The 13,248-nt window shown below is 46.1% G+C and overlaps 2 protein-coding genes across 7 annotated transcripts in view; both read left to right on the top strand.

The window, feature by feature from the left end:
- LOC136715001 (disabled homolog 1) overlaps positions 1-5,006 on the top strand; it is a 105,049-nt gene extending 100,043 nt beyond the window's left edge. For 4 of the 6 annotated variants that reach the window (XM_066692665.1, XM_066692664.1, XM_066692668.1 and 1 more), the window contains one exon: positions 1,484-1,572. Coding sequence is in view for 2 of the 6 variants with exons in the window: in XM_066692669.1 (XP_066548766.1) it covers positions 1,484-1,528 (45 nt within the window). In the remaining 4 variants the exon portion in view is untranslated. Of the gene's footprint in view, positions 1-1,483 lie in introns of all 6 variants that reach the window. The other 2 variants (XM_066692669.1, XM_066692666.1) reach the window with 1 other exon arrangement.
- A 625-nt stretch (positions 5,007-5,631) lies between these two features.
- Positions 5,632-13,230, top strand: c8b (complement component 8, beta polypeptide). The gene is made up of 12 exons (XM_066692663.1): positions 5,632-5,777; positions 6,957-7,110; positions 7,415-7,556; positions 7,900-8,041; positions 8,283-8,415; positions 8,526-8,723; positions 8,951-9,191; positions 10,440-10,568; positions 11,616-11,779; positions 11,870-12,023; positions 12,407-12,475; positions 12,999-13,230. Exons 1-12 carry the CDS (start codon positions 5,695-5,697, stop codon positions 13,151-13,153), a joined length of 1,764 nt encoding a protein of 587 aa, XP_066548760.1. The 5' UTR covers positions 5,632-5,694; the 3' UTR covers positions 13,154-13,230.
- Positions 13,231-13,248: the final 18 nt, after the last annotated feature.

Raw genomic sequence — 13,248 nt, 5'->3', positions numbered from 1 at the left:
CGGTAACCACAGAAACAGATGCAGACGTGAATTATCCTCAGCAACAGGGAAACTAAAGCTTGTTTTTATTGATGTATTTTATGCATTAGGGTCAAAGGATGAGGGGACACTTTTAGTAAAGCAAACCTACCTGCTCATTTTAAATAAGATATCTGACACCCCTGGCCACCTATGACTGTTTATGTTCAGTCTCTTTCTGCTAATAAAAGGATAATCTCTACTGTGCACAAGAACACACTGTTCTATTAAATCATTACATCAACCAAGTGTTTACCAAAGGTAAAGAATTAAAACAAATCAACACACTTCCTCATCTTAAACACAGATACATGTGTTGTCAGGCCACTTGGACCAGGGCAAATTGACAAAGGCGCACACCTCAGGAACACGTCCAGCTGCACTGAAAAGGTGTCAGAGAGGTGTCCCGGGACCCTCCTTGTTTAAACTCACTGCAGATATGTGAGATCTCGGCAGCTAGATATCAGACAGGACAGACCATCCGCCTGCAGTTTTCCGTGCTGTCGTCAGCACAACGAGAGCGACGGCACCGTTTCCTCCCCCCGTGTAATTAACACTGATTTCATCCACTCTCCCTAATGTCTTTCTCCTTGACTCCGAGCACTCTCGGCATCCACATACCATCGGCTCGGAGTCATTATCTCCCGTCGTAGACCTGCCGAGCAGCTGTGAACTCACTTGGCAGCCGGCCGCCGTGCCATCTGAGTAACAGGCTCAATTTAGTGGCAGAGTGAAGGGGCCAGATTAATTTGGCAACAAGTGCCAGAATTTGTCAGGGACTCGACCCGGGCGATCGGAGGAGGGACCACAGAGGACGTGTAAATCTTTTCAAAGGTCCAGTTCACGACAGAGGCTTTTAGCACCGGTGTTAATGTGCCGACTAAAAGTGTATCCTGATTACTTTGCTCACCTGTGTGCTCTTCCCAAGTGTTTTACACACACACGCACACACACGCACACATACTCGGGTAGTGTTCTCTCACTCAGCTCAGCGTGGGTCGGGTGCTCTGTGAACACTGAATGACCCAGAATCCTCTCTGATGTGAAGTACCTGGCTATGTGACGGTGCTGGCGGTACAGAAGGTCATAGAAAGAGAATCAGGAAGCTTGGAAAAGGTCAGAGTAAGCAGCTCACATTTATGTTCATCTCTAGGGTATTTTCCACTTGTTCTTTAATTCTCTCTCTCTCTCTGCTGTGCGTATTATTTTCCTTTTCCATGTCTCTCTCTCCTGCATTTACTCACAATCTGTATGTGGTTCCAGCCGCTGCACAGAAGAGGGTGCTGTTTGTTTTCTAAATGGGGGTTTACAGTGTCGCCGTATTGTCGCAGATGAAAACGAAAGCTCAAGAGCACAGTGGCTATCATATCTGTCCCGACACTGTTCCGATTGACACGGCATTGGGAGATTGTCTGTGGTCACGGGGAGTCGACACTGGGCTAACGCTGTCTTTACTTGTCCACAGGAGAAAGATCCTCTCTACGCCCAGATTAACAAATGGAAGAAATAGGTATCATGGAAAATCTGTCTCACTGGCGCTGTGGATCTAAACGGCCTTGTTGTCAGCTGGTCTCTGTGGGATCCTCGGGCTCTATCTCTCTGTACTGTGAAACTGCGCCGCCGAAGGCTTCTCCATACTGGGATGGTCTCCACCTTTAGCCCCTTCTTCACTTGAGCAGATCTGTGCGCTTGTGTGCTGTTGTTCTCATGAACTCCAGGAGAAAAGGGAGATTTTGTTATTTTTCTTTAAATTTTTGTTCCCTTTACTTTTTTGTTGTCACTCAAAACTGTTCCCTTTCTCGAATGAAAAACAACCAACCAGAGGAAAACAAACAAACAACTGTGTCTACAGCCTCCATGCTTTGAGCATCTTTATTTAGACAGAAAATGTCCGGTCTTACCGAAGTCTCTCCGCGCTCATTTGTTGGCGTATGTATGCCGAAATTGAGAATGGCATCGCGGCGTGTGGGAGATAAAGCAGAACGATATCACTCTCCTCCAGATTAAATACAATAAAAAATAAAAAGATAATTATATGGCCGTAAAGCGACAGAATTCGAGAGGAATGAAAATGTAATGAGATACGATACAAATCAGCGACAATTAGGACACAGACGAAACATGTGATTTTTCCGTGGAGTAATACGTTATTTTATTGGACGACATGATCCCCCTTGAGTAAGATACATTCAGAAGGAAGGGAGAAAAGGAATCTTTCTTTTTAATTTTTCTTTCGTTTCAGTTTCTGCTGCTAGAATGCTATGCAGAAAAAAAACAATAAAACTTGCTCTGTGCGCCCCTTACTGAAGACAAGGAATTATTTGCCAAATTTCTCTTCGTGTAAAGACTCAGAAGAGGTGGATTGCGAGTTCGGTCGGACACTGAGGGGCATGGATTTTGCTGAACTGATTCTGTGATCGAACTGTTCATTCATATAGCTTTTGTACAATACTAATTAAAAAGAAAAAAAAGACAAATCGAAATGGAATTTTTATTTTATAAGTCAATCCAGCCGTTGGGGTCAGCTCTGTGTGTGTTTTAGGGTAAATGGCTTTAAGGCATCTGAACTTTGGTTTGCCAAATTTATTTTGTAAATAATAGTGTTCATTCTCTCACCTGGACTCTGCTGCCATAAAATATGCAGGTGTAAATGATGCAAGCTGTCCGTGGAACCCAAGCAATATCGACATTACTTTCTTTTGCTTGTTAGCTGTGCCCATTTGTTGTTTTTATTTCTTCTCTTTATTTCACCAATCTCATGTATGAAGCAACACAACTGTCTTTTCAAACAACTCTCTAGCTGTGATCACCATAGCCATCATTGAAAATGGCCGGTAATCTCTCTGAGCGAGCGGCCGGCTGCCAGTGTGGGGGTCTTCAATGGAAACTCCTCAGAGAGAACCTGGCTTCATTAATAAAGTCCCTAGAGTCTCTCGAAACACACCGCATGAATTCCTTTGCATTTACCAACACTTCTGCCTGAAGTATGTTTCCAAACACGCTGTTTTTGGTATTTTGGTTTGCACAGGCCCTCAAAAACTTGTTTTGTCCACCGTTAGTTAAAAAAAATATGAAGACTCTTTCTCTCACTCCTAAACACATCTGTGGCCAACAGTGGGGCTTCGTCAGAGGAAGTGCCAGAACAGTCATCCTGTGGGAGAGTGTTGTTAAGACGCACCAGTGGGAAGGCCACAGTGCGTAGGCCCAAGTGTGTGGCCCCAGTGCGTCTTCACCATCTGAGCCTGTGTCTGTCCCCCCTGCCATCTGGAAGAAAGCTATTGACATGAAAAGCCAGCCTCCCCCTGCCAGTGTTCTCGCCTCATCATTTATTTATCACTTTGTTTCAGCCGCGTTTCACTCCCCTGCCAGACGATGCAACCAGAATACGATTTGCTCGCTGAACCGAGGGTTTGATGTGAGGATAGGGGGGGATGTGACTCGTAGATGTGACACTAAAGTGCTTCTCAGAGAGACGTCCCAGATCCCTGCGCCTCGCCCCGGCAGGGACACACATGTATTCAGAGAGTGCAGTGGTTTATCCACTTTGCATTCTGACTGCATGTGGAGCACAGAGAGGGAAGAGCTTCTCTCATTGGGAAAGTGCTTCTTCCCTCCTGTCAGAGCAGGCCGAGGAGGCCGACTGCATTCTGAGTCACAGAGACTCGCTCCCTGTAAGGACAATCTCTCTAATTGGTTTTAATGCATCTGGAAGACAAGATGCATCGGCCTTGAGATAAAGATCTATATTGCGATGTGTATTGTGTCGTGTGTAAGAGCGAATCAACTCCCCCTTCACTGATTTACCTGCCGTGGTGAGAAACAGATGTCAGGCACGCAGCAGTGGGGAGAGAAATCACACAGAGCGGGGGATTCATTAGGGGAATGACAGGCTCCTGTTTTCATTTTTGCAGACCTGTGTCCAGAGACGAGAGACAGGAGTTGTGTTTGTTTTTCCACTCTGTATTAATCAGATGCATTTAAATCTGCACCTTCTAAACTGGACAGTCAGACTGGAAAACATATATATAAACATATATATTCTCCATCAGTCGTAGAACCACATGTTTGTGTTGTCCTGACTCGAGTGTGTGAGAGCGTGTGAAAGCATGTGAGAGTGTTTGAGAGCGTGTGTGTGTGTGTGTGTGTGTGTGTGTGTGTGTGTGTGTGCGTGCACACTCTCATAGCCTTACAGCAAAAACAGTTAGCTGGTTTTTTGTATCTGTCCTGAAAATGTGATTCCTGCTCACTCTCAAGGATAAAAGCATCCTGTCTGAGCATCGAGAGTCTGGCCCTGCGATACACTGTGTCCTCCTCACACAAACAAATCCCAGCTTTTACACCCTCCTCTCGCCAATCTGTGTCATAGTTAACGAGCACTTCCGTGCAGCCAGCGTCCTCACAAGCAGCAACCTTTATGTTTTTAAAACTGATTTCAGTGCCAATGCAAACTGCGAGACAGTAAGTGCTGTGAACATGCGCTCTGGGGCTTTCAGGAGCTCCTGCCATCCGCTACTACAGGTTGAGATTCAGAGGAGGATACAAGAAACAAAACAACACAAAAATACTCACAGGAAGATATACTTGGCCTGTTCCCAAACAAATACTGAATCGTGTGTGTGGCTTGTAATTGTTTTGAGGTGTCAAAGGTCGATCTGTTTCTCGTAAAAACCTCCACTTCCTATTTTATGGCCAGAGTCCCATTTTGATTTGAATAATTTTTGGACTAAGAACCTAAAAAAATAAAAAAATAAAAAGAAGAAATCGGGGGTAAAAAACTGGAAAATAAAGGGAAAAAATGACTGTTTGAGTAAATTTCTAGACCTGTTTTAACTTTACCTCAGCTAACAGTTTGTTAATGTCGATTGACACATTATTTTTATCTTTATGAATACAACATTCAACAGTGGATTTTTAGACAATTTTTCTTTTCTCTTGATTTATGTAACCCACCATGTAATACTGTTACAAATAAACACATCCTAAATGAGGCTGCGGACTCTTGTGTCATCCTTGTGTCATTAAAGAGTTAAAAACTGCTCAAGATATGTGGGTTTGTGTAGCGAACATGAGGACACATGCGGTGAAGGTGAGGTAACGTCCAGCAGCGATGTTTGCCTTGAGTTCAATGACCGATCGAGTTTGACAACACTTATCCCTCTGCTTTCCAGCCGGGCTCAATACAGTTTTTTTTTTTCGAGGACGTAAAGTACATAGCAGCAGAAAATCACCGATAAGAGCTGCTGGGAAATGTTCTGCATCCAGACAAGAACGCCACCGGTCTCGTTTCGCTTTGCTTTGTTTGTCTTTCTCTTCTGTTTTCTTTTTGTATCTTTCAGAGAGAGCATTCTTTGTGATCCAGAGAGACAAATGAAGGCCACATTTATTAACGGTCCCACACACACACACACACACACACACACACACACATATTGTGAGAGCATATGCGTTTATTAAAACTAAAAAATGAAAACGTGAGCAGATGATTACGTTTACACAGGTTCTCTACCACGATTCTTTGCCAAAAATCACACAATTCAGCCTGTGTGTGTTTGCAGGAAAGGGTTAACATCGCTAAAAGGCAGATGTATTGATTGTGTGTCCATTGTGCAAACAGTCCAGGTCTAACCCACTGCCCCTGTAGTTCCCATCCAGCAGTTATTCTGTTTACCATTCACTATGTCTGTGCTGCACATCTCTCTGAAGAAACTCTCAATCTTCTTCTTGGCATTACTTTATTTGCTACATCTGACCTCTTGCTGGTAAGTCCGTTGAAAAATGACTTTCCTCTGTGTGTGAATCCTTAGTAACATTAACTCCAGTACCATTTTAATCACAGCTACCCAGCAGAACAAAACTACAGCGTCCTCATCTATCTCTGTCTCGGATTATTCTTTCTATTTCTGCATCAATGCAGCTGTGGGTCTAGACCTTTACTGTGTGATTTTCAATCTGCTACGGATGTTTATAATTCCACGTCTCTGTCAGTGAAGGTTAGGGCAAAGAAGGAAAACACATTTTCTGTATCTAATCATTCTCATTTGCCGTCGGGTTGCATTGAATTCAAAGCCATGCCAGAGTTGCGTTATCTTTGCCTGGTTCTACACACAAGCTCACAGTGACTTTATATATATATAAAAATAAATGATTTACATTCCCTTCACAGTAAGCACTGTAGTAACACTATTGTCGCTTCTAATTATTTGAAAGATGCAATTTTATTACAAGGTAATCCTCTTGTCATACTAATGAAGGTTAGACTTAAAAGGGAGCTCCTTCGTTTATAATTTCTAATTACAGGAGTCTTAAAAAAACCTGTTTTAAACCGAAGTGCCCCCATGTTTGGTGTGATTGATGATTATTTAATGCAAACAGAGGGACCCAGAGGTGCAGCGCTCTGACTCGGAGAGCGGCCTTTTCCTCCAATCGGGGCCTCTGGTGAGATCTCGAGAATGAGTGTCCAATTTCACAAGTCAAGTGGTCTCCGCTGAGGAAGATAACATTATGGTGGGGGAACCGGTCAGGACAATACAAGTTGTATAACATTGTTGATTGATTCTTTTATTTTCTTATCTCTTTTTCAAAGCACGGGGAAGCGCTGGCACAAGTGCTTTCTAGTGCCGAGAGAGTTTGCGTTCGCTTTCATTCAGAATTATTCATACACCACATTCAGTCCAATAAGGGCAATAATAGACAACAGGTAATAAAAGATGATAGACAATAACAGACATGAAGGAAGAAGAAGAAGAAGAATAGATGATAGGTAGTTGCACTATAGCTGCACTGTAGATAAATGTTGTTAAACAGACGTAGTGTCATCTCTCCTCAGTCCTGTGAAGCGTATTCTTCCAGGGAGACATGTTGCAGAGCTTTAGCACAGCCATTGGTTCCTCGGCTCGGCGCAGTGTTGTCAGTGCTCCTCTGTTTTCCTCAAACAACAGCAAGGAGGTCCAGGGGCACCCTTACAACGCCAGCAGAAGGGCTCTGTACAAAGGGCGCTGGACCCGGTCAGCTGAATCTCCTCCCGAGCCTGTGGACTGCCAGCTCTCTGAGTGGTCTGAGTGGAGCCGCTGTGACCCGTGCCAGAAGAAGAGAGTGAGTACCGACTGGCCCTAGAAGGACCCGTTCCCATCACATGGAAGTAGCATGGCAGACAAGTGCTGAGATAGTTCACCTGTGAGCGTGGTTGTGTGGTCAATGCAAATTAAACTAGTATAGTGACAAATTCTGAAACACGAAGATATTGTGTTGCGATTAGTGATCTGCCCATCAACTGTACGATCTTGGCAAGGCTGCTCGAGTCTTCACAGGAGGGCCTGCAGAGCAGCCAAAGGTAAGGTTTTACTCTCAGTTGTGTTTTTTACATTCTGCGTTTCCGCCCTCCCTGCCCCTCGTGCAGTACCGTTACACCACTCTGCAGCAGCTGTCCCAGTTCGGAGGGGAGCCCTGCACCAGCAGCGGCCAAGACGAGGAGTCCTGCGTCCCCACGGCCTCCTGCAGGGACCGCACACGGTGTGAGGGTTTCGTCTGCTCAGTCACAGGTTCGAACGCACCTGGATCCCAACCCTCTCCCAAGATATCTCCGCCACATGAATCCTAACCCCTAACCTTCACATTGACACTAACCCTAATCAGAAATCCTAAGATGTACCCTAAACTCGTTACTTAAACCAGTGCCAAACCTTCACCCCAGCTCCTAAACCTAAATCTTAACCATAACCTTAATCCTAAACCTCTCCCCTAACCCTATCCCTAACTTCAAAAGACAAGCACACATCTAAACTCCTACACCGACATGTGCCACAAAGACAGTAACAGTGCGAAGGCATTGACGTATCCCCTCCTGAGCCTTTGGCCCCCACCAGCCCGTGCTTTGTCTTCCAGGCCGGTGCATCCCTCTGTGGCTCAAGTGCAATGGAGACGATGATTGCGGGGATCAGTCTGACGAGCGGGACTGCAGGAAAGTGTCCAAGGCCTGCAAGACTGAGGTGGAGGAGTACTGGGGCATCGAGAACTTGGGCAAAGGGTCAGTCCCATCCCCGACTGTGCGAATCCACATGTGGACACAGAGATGCACACGCCAGCATCATCGCTAACATGCCTCCCATCCCCCACACACACTTGCTCGTCTGTGACGCTGCACCATGCAAGATTGATTGACTGGGGCTCGAATGGTCATTGATCTGCTAGTAACCATATATAAACCTGATAATGTCAAGCTGTGTTTTGTACTCACAATTGTAATTCTGGTTGTCATTTTTCTACAGGTTAAATATACTGAACGGTAACTTGGAAGGCGTAGTTATTGATAACAGATACTACGCTGGCAGCTGCTTACCCCAGTATATGTACAATACAAGGTTTAGAAAACCCTTCAATTTGCAGGACTACATCCTTGAGGTAACTATTAAATTGCTATTATTTTGTGTAGTAATAATAATAATAGTAATACAATATCGCTCTTTGTAAAAATGTCAGATTAATAAGACATCTTCTGTTTGTGTTGTAAGACAAAAGGAACACACGAGTTTGTCCTGAACGAATACGAGTCATACTCCAGTTACGAGAAAGACACACTGACAGCACACAGCTCCCAGAAGAGTGTCTCCATCGGGATTTCATTTCCGGGTGTCTTCGAGTTTGGGTTCAACTACCAAGACGCTAAATTCAGGACGACGGTGGAGAAGACACGACGCTTTTCCGGAACAGTAAGTGCAGTTGAAGCGCCCAACATGGCTGTGTAGCAAAGTCCTGGCAACCTCAGAGCTACACCTCAGAGACACTGCATATAAGATGAAGGCTTGATATGAAACAGGACTGTGGGACGCAGTATCCGTGTCCGTTTCAAATCTACCACTTTCAAATTCTTAAAAAATTGGAAAGGAGGTGATTCAAACTGATTCAAGCAAAGACCCTCGTCTGGTTTCTTTTGCAGAAAAACAGTTTCATCCGTGCCTATTCCAAGCTGGAGGTGGCCAAGTACAGGCTGAAGTCCCGGGATCTGATGTTGCACTACGAGTTCTTCCGTCGGCTCCGCGCCCTCCCGGTGGAGTACAGCTACGGGGAGTACCGGCAGATCTTCAGGGACTACGGCACACACTACATCACCGAGGCCACGCTGGGGGGCGAGTACGAGTACACGGTTGTGGTCAACCAGGAGAACATCGAGCATTTAGGTACGGTATGGGCACAACACCCGGTACTGCTCAGGAACGACACCACCAGCTTTGCCTTGCAGTGAACGGGAAAATGGCAATTGTCCGAATGGCTGTGTCCACCAGTCCTTCGATGGCAAAACCAAACCTTTACAAAGCCTGATAATACCACTGAGAAAATAAGTGTGCCTGATGATTTAGGATGTCACACAGCCGAGGAACATTTTTAGAGACACATAAAACTCGGGTGTCATTTTGTGCTGTAATCTGTGTAATAATTGAGCTAAAGCCTAGTGTGTTGTGTACACCCCGAGTCTCCATTAGCAGGCAGAGCTGCTCACACAGAGGAATATGAAGTTAATGGCGTGAGAGAAGAGAGCTGTGTCAGAGACGCACAAACAAACAGAACCACATTGAGATGATGAAACAAGACAAAATAACACACCACATTACCGGGATGAAAGCATATTTCTGTGTCCGCTTTGTCTCCTTGTGCCTATGATGCACATCTGAGGAGCAGTCGTTGTGAGTCCTGCTACAGGGCGCTCCTCCGATTTTAATGAAGATATATGTTGAGGTTTGTTGTTGTTGTTTTGTTTTTTCCCAAACATAATTGCCATGGCTCTTTAGCTCTAAAAGGCTGACAGACCTCGTTAGAAGAGATCGGTGGTGAGGAAGATATCCGACACGGGTTGGAGCGAGAGAGGCAGCGTTCGAGGACCGTGTGCTTCGATTATCAGCAGGCTTGTCCGAGAAACGATTTCGCTGGAAGGGAAGAGGGAGAGATTTAAATATGGCTGTGGGAAATATCCAGCAAACACCACTTGAACTCCCAGCCCTCGTTGCAAACTCCCAGCCTCCAGAAATCGCTGGGAAATGAGTAGTGATCAGAATCAATTAGGCACGGCTCTGGCTGAGCACATTAGGTATCGTTCCTCGGGCTGCGTCTGGGGCAGTGCGAGATGCTAATCAGGGGGGAAAATGCAATAAAATATGGTTTTGGTATCATCTCTTTTCTTTCCTCACATTTTCAGACAATATCCTGTAAAGAAAGAGGGATCTCAGAGATTTTGAGGCCCCTCCTCAGCAACACAACATCGATAGGCATCTTTGCTTTTGGTGGTGTGTGTTTCATCGCTCGATTATGTTTTTTTTTCTTTTTTTGTAATGAAATGTCTTCTCCTTTCCAGTTCTCCTTGTGACTCAACTGGAGGTAGTGAAGTGAGATGCTGTGCACGCTTTGAGTTTTATCTGTGTGGCTCATTGCAGGGTACAAGCTGAGTGATGTCAAGAACTGTGTGGAAGCCGGCGTGAAGGTGGGCGCCAAAATCAAGGGTGTCTACGTGAGCTTCGGAATGATGGGTGGCAGCTGCCCCAGCCTGCTGAAGGAACTGGGAGGTAAGAAGCCGTGGGCTGGCATGGCACTCTGCGGCGTCCATTTCCCCTGCAGATCAGAGACCCCGTCCTGGGTCTGGTCTCATTCAGAGCTGAGATACTCAATGGATCGGGCCGTCCTATGCAATCCATAGTGGAATTCTGTCTTTGTGGAATTCTGAATTCTGTAGAACTCTCTACTTGTGCGATCGGGAAGTGGTTAATTCAATTATCCAATTAAGGAGTTGGTTCTACCATAAACTTGTACAAGGACCAAGTGGGAGATTTGATACGAGACAATCCGTTGATTCGGAAGCTGGATTTAAGGCCCCGGAGTTAAAATACGTACTTTTGTTTCTTCCTCTTCAATGTTATCTCTGTAATTGCCATCGCTGATTCCTTCCCTTTGGACACAGCGGCTTTACTAAGACTGCGATTGCTTTATCTCTCTCCTAGACTGGGATTTTCTCTCTAAGAACCCACTTCTAAGAGTAACCTGAATTCTCCAATACGATTAATTAAGTGATTGCGTCTCTGTTGAGTCAATTATTCTGTCGCACAAGAAGATAGTCTAGAGTCGGTCTCACCGCACAGACCGCAGCTCTGTCTCCGTCTGCATTAGCGGGCGCAGGTGGTAACTGTTGCTGATGTGGTAGAGGTTACGTTAACACTAAACGAAGTCTGATTGTTACATTCATTGAAAACGAACGGGTACCATTAAGGACAATCTTTTATCTGTCATGCAAATCTTCCTTTCTGCTCCCTGGGAATAGTCCAGGGAAGACGGAGCCCGCATGCCTTTGAAGTCTCCCGCACGCAGTTATTATTGAATCTGACACAAACATCGGGAGAGAGTTGTCAAGATTTTCTCCGGGTTCAGCGAGGCCAGCGTTTTGTCAAGCGATTCTGATGAATTTCTGTCAGAAGTGATCAATTCCCCACCACGGGACTAGCCCTGCCAAGCAACCAAACAAATGCCAGATCCCTTTCTTCTATTTTTCCCTCTCCTTTGTAATGATGAAACGGATTAGTCTCATTTGCCCTCTTCCTTTGCCTTTTGTTTTTTTACAGACAGCACCGCGCAGAAGAAGTTTGTCGAAGACTTTATCGTGGTGGTGAAGGGCGGTGCCAGCGAGTTCACGTCCAGGCTGGCATACAAGAAGCTGCCCACCCCCGAGCTAATGCAGGAGTGGGGCGACGCCGTGCAGTACAACCCAGACTTCATCGAGACCAAGGTAGGTGTCCCGTGGCCAATACGCCCCCGCAGACAGACTCAGACGGCGGTGTGAAATCCGTACACTCGGCATCCTTCCTCTTCCCTGCAGATCGAGCCCTTGTTCGAGCTGGTGAAGTCCTCCGATTTCGCCAATGCCATCACCCTCAAGAGGAACCTGCGCCAAGCCCTGGGGGAGTACCTGGCGGAGAGCAGCAGCTGCCGTTGCCTCCCCTGTCTCAATAACGGCCTGGCAGTCATGAAGGGTAACTGGCTCCTGCACACTTAACGTGGGGTTCATTCACAGCCCGTTTGTGTTGATGTTGTTTTGGTGGACATAATCTCAAAGGAAACGCATTTTAAATGGAAATGTTTGTCCTAGTGGACTGTTCGGAGATTCTTATATGAATGAGTCAATGGAAATACTACAACATGTGTCTCTTTTGTAACCTGATGGGTTGTGATTGATCCTTTTTGTTCATTTATGAAATCACTGTACCCATGAGTTACCGTAGAGACCTTTACAATCAGTTCATTGTACAGTAGCTGTAAGGTGCTACGTTTTGAACCCTGCTTCTGTAAACAGCGTGTGTGTGTGTGTGTGTGCGTGTGTGTGTGTGTGTGCGGGTGTGTGTGTTTTTACCCACAGGCACCAGGTGCGAGTGCGTGTGTCCGGTGGGGTTCCAGGGCCAGGCCTGTGAAGTGACACAAAGAACAGGTGATCCCCCAGTCTGCGCCAATCACACAATCCCCCAGCCATCGCATCGTTCCCACATCATGGTTCATCTTTCTCTCTCTCTCACACAGACACACACAGACTCACACTGAGACACACACGCAAACACACAGTCTTTCTATAGATCAAACTCCATGCTAAGGGTTAAATTAAGCTTAGAGAATATAATCGTTGTAGGCACATGTTTATTGACACCTGATGCTGCCATCGACGGTCCTTCACTGTCATTCAATGTGACAAGAGCAGGCAAAGCCATGTGGGAGGAGCTGACGTCAGATTTGAAGTGTCTGATCAAGGTGGCAGAACAGATGTGTTGCCAAACTTGGATGTTAACACACAGCTTTGACCTACCTGTTAACTTACAGCAGATTATAAACCTACAACTTGATGGTGTTGTGTTTGTTTTCCCCACTGGTTAGTTGTCTTGTGTGTTGTTACCTGTGCCCCTGCGTTTGTTCCCCATGCGAGGGCGGTATTTTGACCTGAACTGCCTTTGACCTCGCAGGGGTTGCGGTGGACGGCAGCTGGAGTTGCTGGTCTCCATGGTCAGCCTGCAGCAGCCAGACGCAGCGCCGGACTCGCACCTGCACCAACCCCGCCCCGCAGAACGGGGGGGTGGCCTGCTCGGGGATACAGGAGGAGACGGGGACGTGCAAGTGATTCACGGACAAAAGCAAAGCACTCTCGCCTTCTCGCCCTTCAGCTGCTGTCCACCAATAAAGCTGCTTGTCCCTGCAGACGGTGTCGGCTGAGCT

The sequence above is a fragment of the Amia ocellicauda genome, chromosome 19, assembly GCF_036373705.1.
Source record: "Amia ocellicauda isolate fAmiCal2 chromosome 19, fAmiCal2.hap1, whole genome shotgun sequence".
Taxonomy (NCBI): Eukaryota; Metazoa; Chordata; class Actinopteri; order Amiiformes; family Amiidae; genus Amia; species Amia ocellicauda.
This window is presented reverse-complemented; position numbering and strand designations above follow the sequence as displayed.

Bases quoted from the DNA above. Each gene is read 5' to 3' on its own strand.
- c8b (XM_066692663.1), top strand. From the start codon at position 5,695: ATGTCTGTGCTGCACATCTCTCTGAAGAAACTCTCAATCTTCTTCTTG. The intron at 7,557-7,899 runs GTTCGAACGCAC...TTTGTCTTCCAG, and splicing joins TTTCGTCTGCTCAGTCACAG to GCCGGTGCATCCCTCTGTGG. The intron at 12,476-12,998 runs GTGATCCCCCAG...TTGACCTCGCAG, and splicing joins TGAAGTGACACAAAGAACAG to GGGTTGCGGTGGACGGCAGC.